Genomic DNA, 12,697 nt, shown 5'->3' on the forward strand with positions numbered 1-12,697 from the left:
TTTGGGTCCTCAGGGAGTTAATGGCGCATGTGAGATTAATCTTGTGTTCAATAAGATAGCAATCAAAATCAAATACAGATTTTTTTTTCTTACCATAGCAGATAAGGATGACGGTTAACTTCAACTTCTTTTCATTTTTGTTGATGTAAGGATGTGAATTTCCAGGGCCACCGGCATGGCTGTGGCATCATAATTTAATTTAGATGACCTCAGAGTAAATGGCCTCATCAGACCTCTTTGTTCCCACTGCCCCCTGCCTTTGAATTTCTGTCTTGAAGAATTTGGTAGGTTTAAGATAATAGGTCTCCTCTCAGCAGTTATCTTTGCAAGTAGACTTAAGAATTGCTTCTCTACCCAGATTTTCTCCGTAAAACATGCAATGGTGAATGTGTCTTTCATCTTTCCTAGAATTTTGAGCAGAGAGAAAAGAGGCAACTTCCAGTTGACTTGGTACCTATGGCACACCTATCTAGAGATAGTGTTGTCTCATGGGGAGAGCATCCAGCTGGGTGTTGGGAAGCCAGGGTTCCTGTCTTTGTTCTTTCCTGTGGTATGTTAACATGAGTAAGCCACCTAACCTTCCCTGCTCTTACAAAAAGGAAGCATCTGTAGAAGAGCTTTGAGATTAATCCTGAGTCTAAGATTCCATTCTTGTATATTCTGCAAAGAGTACAGGAACAAAAACTGTAAAGGACTAAACCCAACACAATTACAGAACCTTTAGAGGCCCCCTTAAGATGATAATTAGAAATATGAGACTAGAGCAGTATCCCTCTGGTAAAACTTCTATAACATAATGTGTTCAGTTGCCTATAAAACAAACATTGGTTAGGCAGTTTATAGTTTTATACCTATATGTTATGGCAGTAGCTACTTCATAACATAATGAAGAAAAATAATATAAATAACTGTAGCACAAATATTGTACATTGAACTCTCTTGATCCCTTATATTGGACCTCTCCCAAGGGAATAAATAGAAATATTTCAGTGGAAAGTCACACTGATTTTGGGGTTCTATTGTGACTTCAGTATTTAAAATAGAATCATAGGGCTTCCCTGGTGGCGCAGTGGTTGAGAGTCTGCCTGCCGATGCAGGGGACATGGGTTTGTGCCCCGGTCCAGGAGGATCCCACATGCCGCGGAGTGGCTGGGCCCATGAGCCATGGCCGCTGGGCCTGCGCGTCCGGAGCCTGTGCTCCGCAACGGGAGAGGCCACAGCAGTGAGAGGCCTGCGTACTGCAAAAAAAAATAATAATAATAAAATAAAATATAATCATAAGAACTTATCTATAAAAATTGCATTAAAAATACACATACCATAAGTGTAAATTTGAGGTATACCTACACATTGTTTGTATGTGTGTCTGTTGTTCTTTTCGTACCATCTTTGAAACTTTGTGCTTCACTTCCCTCATATATAAAGTGATGATAATAATAGTATATACAATTATATGTTGAGGATTAAATAAGATAGTATACACTGTTGCTTAGCACTCAACCTAATACATAGTAAGCACTCAAATCTTTTGTTACTGTTGTTGTTACAGTACTGAGATTATTGGCTGGCTTTACAATAGAGTGGCAAGAGCTGTGTTACAGCAGTTTGGGTCCTCACACCTATTTACTATGCCTGCATACAGACCTTTTGAATGCTTAACCATCTTTTTTAGCCCCAGGAAGTCTGGAAAAACAACAACTGGATCAATCTAAGACAATTGGTTATCACCACTACAGAATATGTTACAGATATTAGAATGATGATGGTTTCCCTCACTGGACTTTCTTAACTAAATCTTTGTTACATGTTCTGAATTCCTAGAACTGTGTCCATAACCCATCTTAAAAGAAGTTGAAATAAGAATGACTCAGGATTTTCAAGTATACTTCCACAACAGGGGTTCTGTTCTTTCCCTTTCCCTGCCTGCAGCAAATATGTTATCACTAAAATTGTGAAGGGATGGGTTTGGGGGCTGAAAGAATTGTATCTACCTCTGTTCTTATAAGTAAATCCAAGGACACTAAAGCTTCACCCCTTCCCCATCTACCCCTATAAAGGTCTGGTGATTTCTGATAAAAGGCTACTTCAGTGAAGTGGTTTTTCGTGCTCTTCGTATATGACTAACATGGTTGGGAATTATGAAGATAAAAATACGCTCTCTTATATTCTTCCTCCAGATTTGAGAAGAGAAACAAACCAGTCATTTTGGATTTTTCACATACGTATACTTCTCTCTTACTATTGAGATTAAACCATAATGAAGTAAATATCGGTGATCTGCCTTTAACGTTAATCTAACCTTATTATATGCATGATGACCCATGATTATTGGTAAAAACATCTTTTAATTTAGCAGTCATTAGCATATTGGAGTAAAAGGGAGAAAGTATATGTTGAAAGACTAATGGCTAATACTTTTAAGTACTTACAGTGCCAGGCAAAGGGCTTAATGCATTATCTCATTTAATCCTCACACCAATCCTATTATTACTTTATAGATTTTTTTGTACAATTTATTTAGTATAGTTTAGGTGACAGTCATATTAACATCTGTGTATAAGACTGAGTTTTTTATTGAGGTACTATTTACATATAATAAAACTTAACCCTTTTAAAGGGTATATAGCTTGATGAATTCGGGTAATAGTTGTGTAACCACCACCACAGTCAAAATATAGAACAGCTTCCTCACCCTAAAAAGTTTTCTTATGGACCCGGGGCCATGGAATCACTAATCTGACTTCTGTTACTATAGCTTTGCCTTTTCCAAAAGTTCATATAAATGGAATCATATGTCATCTTTGGCATTTGACTTCTTTCACTTAGCATAACGATTTTGAGACTGACGCATGTTGAATTGCCAAGTAGCATTTTACAAGTATGGAAACACCACAATTTGTTCACCCATTCAAAAAATTGGACATTGGGGTTGTTTCCATTTGGGGGCTATTGTGAATAATGTAATGAGCATTCATATACCTGTCTTTGTGTGGCTATGTTGGGTAAATTTATTTTGGGGTAAATACCTGGGAGTGGACTTGATCATATGGTAAAACATATGTTTAACTTTATAAGTTAATACCATACTGTTTTTTCAAAGTGGCTGTGCCATTTTGCATTCTCACCAGCAGTGTTTGAGAGTTTGTTTTACACATGCTTGTCAACCATTAGTACTATCAGTCTTTTTAACTTTAGCCATTTTAATGGGTGTGAAATGGTATCTCATTTTGGTTTTCAGTTGCATTTCCTTGGTAACTGGTCACATTGAGGGTATCTTTTCTTGTGCTTAGTGGACATTTGTATATTTTCTTTTGTGAAGTATCTGTTCAAATCTTTTGCCCATTAAAAAAAAAAACAATCTTTTTGAGTTGTACTCAACAAGACAAGCACTTAATCAGATGTGTATTTTGCAAGTATGTTCTCCCAGTCTCTAGCTTGCCTTTTCATTTTCTTAATTGATCTTTCAAAGAACAAAAGTTTTTAATTTTGATGAAGTCCACTTTACCAATTTTTAAAAAATGTTTTAGGTACCTACTATAACCATTTTAGTTTTGGTTTGCTTTGGTTTTTTTGTTTACCTATGAGGAAACTAAGGTACAGAGGGAGATTAAGTAATTAGCCCAAAGTTAATACGGTAAAGTGGCAGAGCCAGGATTCAAAGCCAGGCAATGTCTTTCAAGTTATGTTAGATCTTAAGGTTTAAAACTAGCCTAAACACTAGGTATAGAAACAAAGTAGGTGCTGATCCAGCAGAATTTACTGAGTGCCTGCTGTACACCAGACATTTTTCTTACAGGAATGATGTAGTTAATGAGGTTTATCAAAAGCAAAATTATTGCTATTACATGCTTGGTATTGTGGGCCTAATTCCTATTTTTAAAGTTTAATTTTTATTTGAAGTGTATTTTTTTTCACATATTTTAGGCCTTGACAACGTTTTACAAGTAGTAAAATACACTTACTAGTAATGGGTAACCATGCAGCCAGCTGCTTGTGGGTTGTGGTTTAACCATGTGTTCCCTTTAAATTTCTATTGATACTCTTGCTCCACCATAAATATATTCTTAACATCTGTTAACTTTTTTTTTTTAACCTGCAGTTTAGGAGCACTCAGGATTCGGAAAGAAGGCTTTTAGGCCAAAATATTTAATTTTCCTAACCCTCCCCAAAAATGTGAGCCAGAAAGACAGCAAACTTTCAGAAAGTACTTTCTTTGGCTTTACCTGGTACTTTCTGATAGAGTAAGAATGCTTCCGGTTTCATTGCCGAGTGGATATTAAGGAGAAGCTAATCTAGGCAGGGGTGAGAGCAGACTGGGAGAAGCTAACACATTTCTAACTCCATTAAAATTAGATACTGCAGCATGGACCGTGTTCCTTTATTGAGTATAGTATTGTGGTTTTAAGTTCTTTGGGAAATAAAAAATAATCAAGACATGACCCCTGCCTTCAGGTATCTAGTAGTTTAGCCTGGCAGAGTTGATCATTAAGGTTGTCCCAGCACAGATTATTTTCACCCCCTGCTTTTGAAATGATAAGCCATGAGGGTGGGGAGAGATCATCTGGTGGTCAGTTTTCTTAGTAATTAAATAGAGAAATGGCAAAAATAGAATGTAACATAAGACATATGAACACTTTAAAAGAATCTTAACATATAAACGAGTTTGTTGAATTCATAATCAGATACTTTTGGTAGGGAATAGGGATGATTATCAGAGCCCTTTTATAAGACATTTAAAAATAAGACTAAAAATTTATAAGAGGAAAAAAATACACAGGAAAAACTTTGCTTTGTCTAGCATAAAAAGAAAGACAATGTCAATATTATCAGTGGTTTCAAATGCAAACATGCATTTAAAGGTTAGATAGTCAATAATTTTATCAAGGATGCCAAGACTGTTTATTGAGGAAAGGACAGTCTTTTCAACAAACGATGCTGGGAAAACTAGATATTCACATGCAAAAGAATGAAGTTAGACCCTTACTTTACATCACATACAAAAATTAACTCGAAATGGATCAAAGATATATAAGACTTAAAACTGTATTTTCTTAGAAGAAAACTTGGAGGCAAAGTTTCTTGACATTAGATTTGGCAATGATTTCTCGGATATGACACCAACAGCAAGGCAGCAAAAGTAAAAACTACATAAATTGGACTACATCAAAATTTAAAACTGTGCATCAAAGAATACAATAATGGAGTGAAAAGGCAGCCTAAAGAATGGGAGGAAATATTTGCAAATCATGTATGTGACAAGGGGTTAATATCCAGAATATATAAAGAACTCCTATAATCCAACAACCAGAAAGCTCAAATAACCTGATTATAAAATGGACAATGGATTTAAATAGACATTTCCCTAAAGAAGATATACAAAAGGACTACAAGCATATGAAACAATGCTCTACATCACTAAATCATTAGGGAAATACAAATCAAAACCACAGTGAGAGGGACTTCCCTGGTGGTCCAGTGGTTAAGACTCTGCACTCCCAGTGCAGGGGCCATGGGTTTGATCCCTGGTCAGGGAACTAAGATCCTGCATGCCGTGTGGCACAGCCAAAAAAAAAAAAAAAAAAAAAAAATTTTTAACAATATCGCCTCACACCATCAGGTACTATTTAAAAAAAAAGAAAAAGAAATTTGCAAGTGTTAGCAAGTTGTGGAGAAATTGAAACCCCCGTGCACTGTTGGTGGGAATGTAAAATAGTGTAGCCACTATGGAAAATAGAATGGTAGTTCCTCAAACAATTAAAAATAGAGTTAACCCATGATCCAGCAATTCCACTTCTCCGTATATACCAGGGTCCTAATGAGATATGTGTACACCCATATTTGTAGCATTATTCATTATAGCTGAAAGGTGGAAGCCACCCAAATGTTTGTCTATAGACAAATGGATAAACAAAATGTCTTATGTACATACAATGGTATATTTCTATAAAGGAGTATTATTCACATGGGACAAAACTGATGAACCTCGAGGACATTACACTAAGTGAAATAAACCAGTCACAAATAGACAAATACTGCATGATTCCACTTACATCTAGAGAAATCTAGAGTAATCAAATTCATAAAAACAAAGTAGAATAAAATTCTTGCCGGAGCTTGGGATAGGAGGAAAAGAGGAGTAGCTTAATAAGTAGACTTTTAGTGTTGCAAGATGAAAAGTTCTGGACATTGGTGGCACAACAGTGTGAACATACTCAACTGTGCACTTAACAGTTGAAATGGTCATTTTTATGTATTTTACCACAATTTAAAAAATTTTTAATCAATAAAGAATGTTCTAAGATGGTCACTATAGTCTATTATAAGTGAAAGTATTCAGTGATTAATTTAAAATGTTATATTTTAAAACGTGTTGCATGATATTTTAATAGACTTTATTTTTTTAGAGCAGTTTTAGGTTCACAGCAAAAATTGAGCGGAAGGTACAGAGATTCCCCGTGTACCCCCTGCCCCGCCATGTGCATAGCCTCCCCCTCTTATCAGCACCCCCTCCAGGATGGTGCAGTTGTTACAGTTGATGAACCTACAATGAGCCTATAAAATTTGATTTTGATTTTCTTAATCAGAAAAAATTATATAATATTCTTCAGAGAGAAGAAAAATACAGTGCATTGCTTTTATACTGGGCTTTGTACATTTTTAACATTTCACTTCCCTATAGTTAGGTATATATAAAAAGCATTTACACTTAAAGATAGATACATTATATATTTGTGTAAATATATATTCTTATTTCAGATTTTGTTACTAATGGAATAGGACTACTGAAATTGATAAATTGTGTTTGAGCCGGTAAAATTGAAGTCCAGAACAAGTGGAAGAATAAATTGCGTTTATATATTCTTGGTGTATTATACCTACAGTTAAGACCCTAAAGATCAAAAGATCCCAAAGATCAAGAATCTTAAAAATGTTTATGCTTTGACCCAGTAATTCTACTTCTAGGAATTGAATCTAAGGAAATATGGTAGAAGCTTGCTTAACCAACTCCAGACTAACTGCTGCTCTCCATTCTACTTGTAAATACACTGAGTGACACCGCTAGTTTCATATTCTTCACTGTGGCCCTGCACTATGCTTCAGTCAGTTGAGTGAGCCTTGTCAATGCCCTCCACCCACAGACCACTAGGAACACAACTATAGTGAACAAGTTGGGTTTATTACTCGTAGGGAGGTAGACTGCACACCATGGGAAACTGGAGGTGTCTCAGAGTGTTCAGAAGGTCTTTTATAGGATTTGGACTTGTATTAGGTGATTTGGGGAAGAGTTTAAGGAAGAAGGGATTTGCTCTGGATTGGATATTGTTGGGATGCAGGTGATTCTTTGGGTATCTTAGTAAATCTTATCTAGGAGGAGGGCTGACTGGAGTGAGACTAAAGCTACACCTGTAGAGAAGCAGAAGTCACTCATGTCACCAGGAGAGGGGGATGTTTGGTATTTTGTAGGTTGCACAGGGACCTTGTTTTTTGTCCATGCTCAGACAAAATTTTGAAGTGTTCTTGTTTTGTCTCACTTTTTCATGGTCTCAGAGTGACCTTGTCTGATGTTGATATTTTGTGAGATTGTTATGTCCAACAGGAGAATAACATGGCTTGGCTGTGTGCCCCAGTCCAGCTTCAGAATCACCAAGGCCTAGCTGTAAGTGTCGGGCAGTTTCCAGACATTAGGGTGTGCTTTTTTCTTCCTCAGACTCTTATTAAGAATCAGTCTAAACTTGTTTATATCCATTGTCCTTTTTGTAATTATATAAGTTCATTAGATAGTATATAAAACTCTGAAATTAGTGTAATAAGAAATGGGACTTATTTCCTTGAAAACTAAGTTGAACATCTTTGGAAAGACTTATTAAAGTGAATTGCTAAAAGCCTTTTTTAAATAGCTATTGAGGGACTTCCCTGGTGGTCCAGTGGCTAAGACTCCAAGCTCCCGATGCAGGTGGCCTGGGTTTGATCCCTGGTCAGGGAACTAGATCTCACATGCTGCAACTAAGAGTTCACATGCCGCAACTAAAAGATCCTGTGCGTGCCACAACTAAGACCCAGGGCAGTCAAATAAATAAATAAATAAATATCTTTTTAAAAATGGCAGTTGCATTAGGGGTGGGTAAACGCTAGGTGAAATAAGTAGGCCATTCAGAACACATTTTTACCAGGATTCCACATACTGATTGCTTTTTACAAGTGTCTTCTACTTCTTACTTCACTTTAAAGAAATCCATGTTGTAAGTTGCAAATGATATGCCATAAGTGTGATTTATATAGTAAAGATGATATAGAACTCTTATCACTTGTCACACGCAGACAAGGCGTTGGACTTCTATCACAGGATTAGTGAATTAATATACTTTGATAGGTTTTAAGTTTAAAAAAAGTTTGTATATGTTCATTTTTATGATTCCTCACTTAAAGCAACATTTTAAATTAACCTACAACCATAGTCCTAATGTGTCAGGTAAGAGGCTTTCATTATGCAAAAAAAAAAATCATGTGAAGATTTAGGTGCAGAGTTGTTCATTGCAACTTAATAAGAGTAAAAAAAAAAAAAGCAATTTAAATATTTATTAGTGGGAGTAATGAAATTATGGCATATTTAAAAGATGAAATAGCATATAGTTATTAAAAGTCATGTTTTCAGGTATTGTCTTTTAACAAGAAAAATGCTCATATAATGTGAAATGCAGAGTAGGCTACAAAACTAAATAAACTATGATCAGAATTTTAAGAATGTATATATAAAAAATTTAATATGTAAACAAAGTATACATACACAATTGGAAGAAAACGAGCCAAGAAATTGACAGTTTACCCCAGATGCTGAAATTTCAGAGGTTTTTTATTCTCTGTGCTTTTATATACTTTCCAAGTGTTCTATAATGAGTATGTATTATTTTTTAAATCAGGGGGAAGTGCTTTTTAAGAAAAAAGGCCCAAGATTGGCAATTTTAGAAATATACCTGTGTTCATATCAGTCTGGCTCTTTGCTCAGCGTGTTTCCTTCAGTGTCTAAAGTTCAGTGTTTAAAAGAAGCTTTAATGTTCCTGAATGAGAAGAAGAGCCAAAGGCATAGGCATGATTTATTCAGCTTGAGGCTCCTGTGGATTTAATAGCCAGGCTGACGTTTCCAACTTCTAGGGCCTAGCATAGGCATCATCTGTGAAGTAAGCTTTTGCTGACTGTTCCAACCCCACCCCAAGGCAAAAGCCCCTGTTTGTACTCTTATGTTAGTGTTCACCATGCTTAAAAAAATCAGGGCAGGTATCTTTCTGCTCCACTAGCCATACTACATTGCATGTTTCTTGGAAGGAAGAAGAGAACAGCCACCTTTGTATTTTTAGTACCTAGACAGACCTTTGCTCCTCAGTAATTGGCTGAATGCCTTGAACAAAATGTACAGTAGTAACCCCATAGTATAAAGATTTCCTGAAAGAGGGTGTAAGGTATTTGTCTTAAAATATCGGAGTTGAGAGTAAAAAAAAAATTGTTCTAAATGGCCCACACTAAAGCCATTGCAGTCTTTGAAGAGCATCAGTGACAGTAGAGCAGCCTGTCAACAGCAGACTTTACATTTCTTCTGATGATTCTAGACCGTTTTCACATTGGAACCGTGTGTGGGCATATAAATTGATGTAGCCCTTTTGGAAGGGCAGTTGGGCAATATCTATCTAATGGAAAGTGCACATCACCTTTGCACTTCCAGGAATTTACCTTCTAAATATACTTGCACAAAATAGGCAAACATAAGGGACAAAAAGTCTTATTAGAGTACTGTTGGCAATGTATCTCAATAGTAGAGTGACTGGAATATTATGAAGCCACCGAGAATGAAGTAGATCAGTATGTATTTACGATGATGATAACTGTCCTTTGTTAAATACATATTATATGCCAGGCACTTGACATATTTTATCTAATAATCCTTGTAACAACTATATGGCAGGTACCATTATTATCTACATTTTGCAGATGAGGAAACTTGCACAAGGTCACACAACTAATATGGGGCCGACCTGGTATTCTAATTTAGTCAGTCTGAAGTTAAAGCAGGCTGCACGTCTAACCCCTAAAACGCATATCCTATCTGCTGATGGATAAAGATATGTATATACACATAAATGAATAAATTTTAAACATTATATATTTATAACATATTTCTGTATAATTAAAATATATATCTATGTAATGAGAAAACAGTTCAGAACTGAATGTATAGTATGCTGTCATTTGTGTTTTAAATTTTTTTAAAAGCGACAGCACACAGTGGATGGGTACAAAAAAAACATAACAGTGGCTTCTTTTAAGGAGGGAATGGATGACCTTTTACCTTTCACTTATATCTTTCTCTCATGTGTGTTTTAATAATTGGCATGTATACCTTATATACACTTTTAACTAAAATAAGTGTATCTGATATTTTGAAAAGTTGTAACGCCTAAGACTAAGCTGAAGTCATAAGTCCCAAATGCTTTGTCCATATCTACTTACATACCTTAGTATAGGGTTCCCCTTATTCTAATCATCCTTACTCTAATCCTAACATCAGTTCTCAGTTCAAGATAATAGCTCTCTTCAAAATTCACCTTCTCTGGAGTTCATTGCTTATTACCTGATCTCACTTTGAATACTAAAGTCTTTGACATAGCACCTCAAATGTATATATTATCCCTTGAAATTTTGTACATTTTCTATTGTTTCCCAAAGGATTTGGGACTGCTTATTGTAAGATACAATTACAATTATATGGGTTAATATAGTTCTACAGCTGAGCAGTAAGCTTTGTTCCCTGGAAGTAGGAAAAAAAAAAATTCTGAGTTCTGCACTTCTTGTGATTTGGCAAAAAAGGACACATATCATTCTGTTTTTTTTAGAAAAACAAAACCCACTTTTTTTCTTACTCTAAATTTTGAGAAGAAATCTGTTTCTTGGGCCTTTTTATACAATTTATACTTTTCCGGTTTCTTGTTTGTTGTTTTTGTCTGCCCAACTAAATTATAAGCTTTCTTAGGACAAACTCCATTTTCTATACTATTTTTGTTCCATTTCTGCCTAGAAAACACGCACTTATTCTTATGGTTGAAATTATAAATTAAGCAACAACTGCAGCCCAGCCACATTTCAAAGACTTAGTCTTGGAGTGGTTTAGAAACTGATACTACTTTCATCCTTCTCAGCAGAGAATTTTCTCTGATAGCCCTCAAAAAAAAAATCACAATTCATTTCTTAGTGTATAGGTCTTACTGAGGGTTTTTTTAGCCCCTACTTCCTAGCTGAATAGTATGTAAGGAATTGGAAATTTGTTTGAACTTTTGTTTCGTGACAGTTAAGTCTTTTAAAATATGGCTTATAGCTTTCAACCACTTTTTCCTTTCTCCTAGGCCAAGTTATCAAGGCATGGGACATTGGGGTGGCTACCATGAAGAAAGGAGAGATCTGTCATTTACTGTGCAAACCAGAATATGCATATGGCTCGGCTGGCAGTCTCCCCAAAATTCCCTCGAATGCAACTCTCTTTTTTGAGGCAAGTATGTGTGTGATGTTGCCTTGTTAGCATCTGCTCTACTATAGTGCTGGCTCCAAAGCAACAGGCAGTGGAACAAGGAGCTGAGCTTGCTATTGAGAATCAGATCCAACTTATTTATTTTGGAGCTTGGCTTCTTGAATTGTTTCCCACAAACCCAAGGGATGTGTGCCAGTGCTTTCTTAGAAACGTGTCTCTGGCAGAAAACGGTCATATCCAAATAAACAAAAGACAACAGGCTTAGAAATAAAGGTTCTGGTCAGTGGTGTGAGTTATGACATACTCAAACCTGATCAGAAGACAGGATGGAAATGTGGGAGATACATGTTGAAATATACCTAAAGCTATAAAGCAAGTTGTAAAGCTATTTTCATATTACAGAGGTTTATAAATGTCACAGACCTCACTTCCTCATTAGAAGCAGTAGATGGTGATAAAATGGTATTCATTGTGTTTAATTATACATATTTGGCCATACCTAATTAAAAAATTAAAGAGGGGAAATGCCTAAAACATTGTAACTAGGTAAAATACACCTTTAGTTGGTTGTAGGCCTGATTCATAAGATTTAGTCTTAATTTTAAGAAGGGCATTCCATGAATCTGGGGAGAAAAAGTGGTGGCCTCTAGAGTCAGACAAAATAGTCTGGGCCAGCATTGTGTCACTCTGGCTTTTTGCCCACAAGGCAGTTTTCCTAGTATTTCCTGTCTGTCTTTGCACTGCAGCCCCACAGGATGTAGTCCTAGACATTATCATTACATGAAGTTTCTTTCCAGGTATTGAAAAGTGCAGTGTTCTTTTTTCGCTACTTTTCCAATAATTAAGAAGCACAGGTAAATATAAAACAGAGTTTTATTTTGTAAAATGAAAGGAGAGTGGTTGCCCTTGCCTTTAAGTATGTTAAATTGGCTTTTTTGGTCCGTTCTCAGTCAGATCCCTTTTTCCTTTCTAGATTGAGCTTCTTGATTTCAAAGGAGAGGATTTATTTGAAGATGGAGGTATTATCCGAAGAATCAAACGGAAAGGAGAAGGGTATTCAAACCCAAATGAAGGAGCGACAGTAGAAAGTAAGTACTGCTGCAAGAGGGAACTGGTCCTTAAAAGTTGGGTTCCAATTATGTGGATGAAATGGAGATTTTGTTTTAAAACATTTGTTTATGAAAA

General features: G+C 35.9%; 1 protein-coding gene across 12 annotated transcripts in view; it reads left to right on the forward strand.

Moving 5' to 3' along the window:
* The window catches only part of FKBP5 (FKBP prolyl isomerase 5), a 93,913-nt gene that overhangs the window by 46,504 nt on the left and 34,712 nt on the right, over nt 1–12,697 (forward strand). For all 12 annotated transcript variants that reach the window (XM_029242708.1, XM_029242709.1, XM_029242706.1 and 9 more), the window contains 2 exons: nt 11,391–11,533; nt 12,486–12,600. In XM_029242708.1, coding sequence (XP_029098541.1) covers nt 11,391–11,533; nt 12,486–12,600 — 258 coding nt within the window. The remainder of the gene's footprint in view (nt 1–11,390; nt 11,534–12,485; nt 12,601–12,697) is intronic.

The sequence above is a fragment of the Monodon monoceros genome, unplaced genomic scaffold (genome assembly GCF_005190385.1).
Source record: "Monodon monoceros isolate NGI ecotype Baffin Bay Population unplaced genomic scaffold, NGI_Narwhal_1 Super_Scaffold_3, whole genome shotgun sequence".
Taxonomy (NCBI): domain Eukaryota; kingdom Metazoa; phylum Chordata; class Mammalia; order Artiodactyla; family Monodontidae; genus Monodon; species Monodon monoceros.